The sequence below is a fragment of the Egretta garzetta genome, unplaced genomic scaffold (genome assembly GCF_000687185.1).
Source record: "Egretta garzetta isolate BGI_Z169 unplaced genomic scaffold, ASM68718v1 scaffold341, whole genome shotgun sequence".
Lineage (NCBI taxonomy): Eukaryota > Metazoa > Chordata > Aves > Pelecaniformes > Ardeidae > Egretta > Egretta garzetta.
The window spans coordinates 12121-13270 of record NW_009258546.1 but is presented as its reverse complement, the minus strand read 5'-3'; the positions used below and the strand labels follow the sequence as shown (position 1 = coordinate 13270).

General features: G+C 45.5%; 1 protein-coding gene across 1 annotated transcript in view; it reads left to right on the top strand.

Moving 5' to 3' along the window:
• Positions 1–1150, top strand: part of RPL35 (ribosomal protein L35) — an 11166-nt gene extending 10016 nt beyond the window's left edge. Inside the window, exons 2-3 of the mRNA XM_035903135.1 lie at positions 167–340; positions 930–1150. Coding sequence (XP_035759028.1) covers positions 167–340; positions 930–1079 — 324 coding nt within the window. The 3' untranslated portion in view covers positions 1080–1150. The remainder of the gene's footprint in view (positions 1–166; positions 341–929) is intronic.

The following is a 1150-nucleotide window of genomic DNA, read 5'->3' as shown; positions in this document are numbered from 1 at the left end:
CCCCGCGCTGCAAACGAGAGAAGAAGAGGTACGAGAGGGGCGCAGGTATTGTAGGCTTGGAAACCGGTTTGTGTGTCTGTCTGGTCGGAGGCGTTACGCTGAGATGTGCCGGAAGTTGTTGAGTGTTTTGGTACAGCCCGGTGCAATGTAAGTTACTCGGTTGTAGCACGTACGTGTTTTCTGTATACTGGGTATCAAACCCACAGTACTTGCCTTTTCCGTGTGTTCTGAGGCACACTTTTTTTTTTCCACGAGCAGACGTGTGGTGCGCAAATCCATTGCCAGAGTCCTGACTGTTATCAATCAGACGCAGAAGGAGAACTTGAGGAAGTTTTACAAGGTAAGTCCAAAGCTCTTGCCTGGGGGTCTTTTTTCTCTTTCTTTTTTCAAATGCATAGTTTGTAGGAAGGAGCTAATTTTGTAGACTGTTACTTAAAAGCTTAAAAGTCATGGTTCCTTCTTAAATACCGTTGCAAGAGTGCCCTGAATTCTGTAAGCTCAGTGTGAATCTGCTTTTGCCAGGGGAGTCTTCTGGGCAGCATCGCTTCTCTGGGCGTAGTGCATTTTCTAAGAAGATATGGCTTCCAGAAATGCAGCTGCTCTCCTAAATTTTAATCCTGTTGCAGGTGACCAAGGAATTCTGTACCTCAATAGGTAGCTTTTCAAGAGGTGTTGGATAACTGGGACTTGTAAGATTAAGCATTACTCAGACCTGAGTCTAAGCTGGTACAACTGGTACAAAAGTTGGAATCAACTTGTGTTTCCCAGTGGAGAGAAGTTCTCTTCAGATTTTAGACTGTAGTGACAGTCCCAGTAAAAGGCACCGCTCCTGATGTTGTTCTTAGAGGCAACTCCGCTCTCTGAGCTCGTGCACCCGCTTGCACCTTGCAGCCTCTCAAACTCAACTTGTTGTGTATGTTTGCAAACAGGGCAAAAAGTATAAGCCTCTTGATCTGCGGCCGAAGAAGACCCGTGCCATGCGACGTAGATTAAATAAGCACGAAGAAAACCTGAAGACCAAAAAACAGCAGCGGAAAGAACGTTTGTACCCTGTCCGGAAATACGCCATCAAGGCATAAAACTGCAGCAGGCCGAACGTTCTTAATTACATTGGCTGAGTACGTCTCATTAAATAGAATTTTGTTTGGAA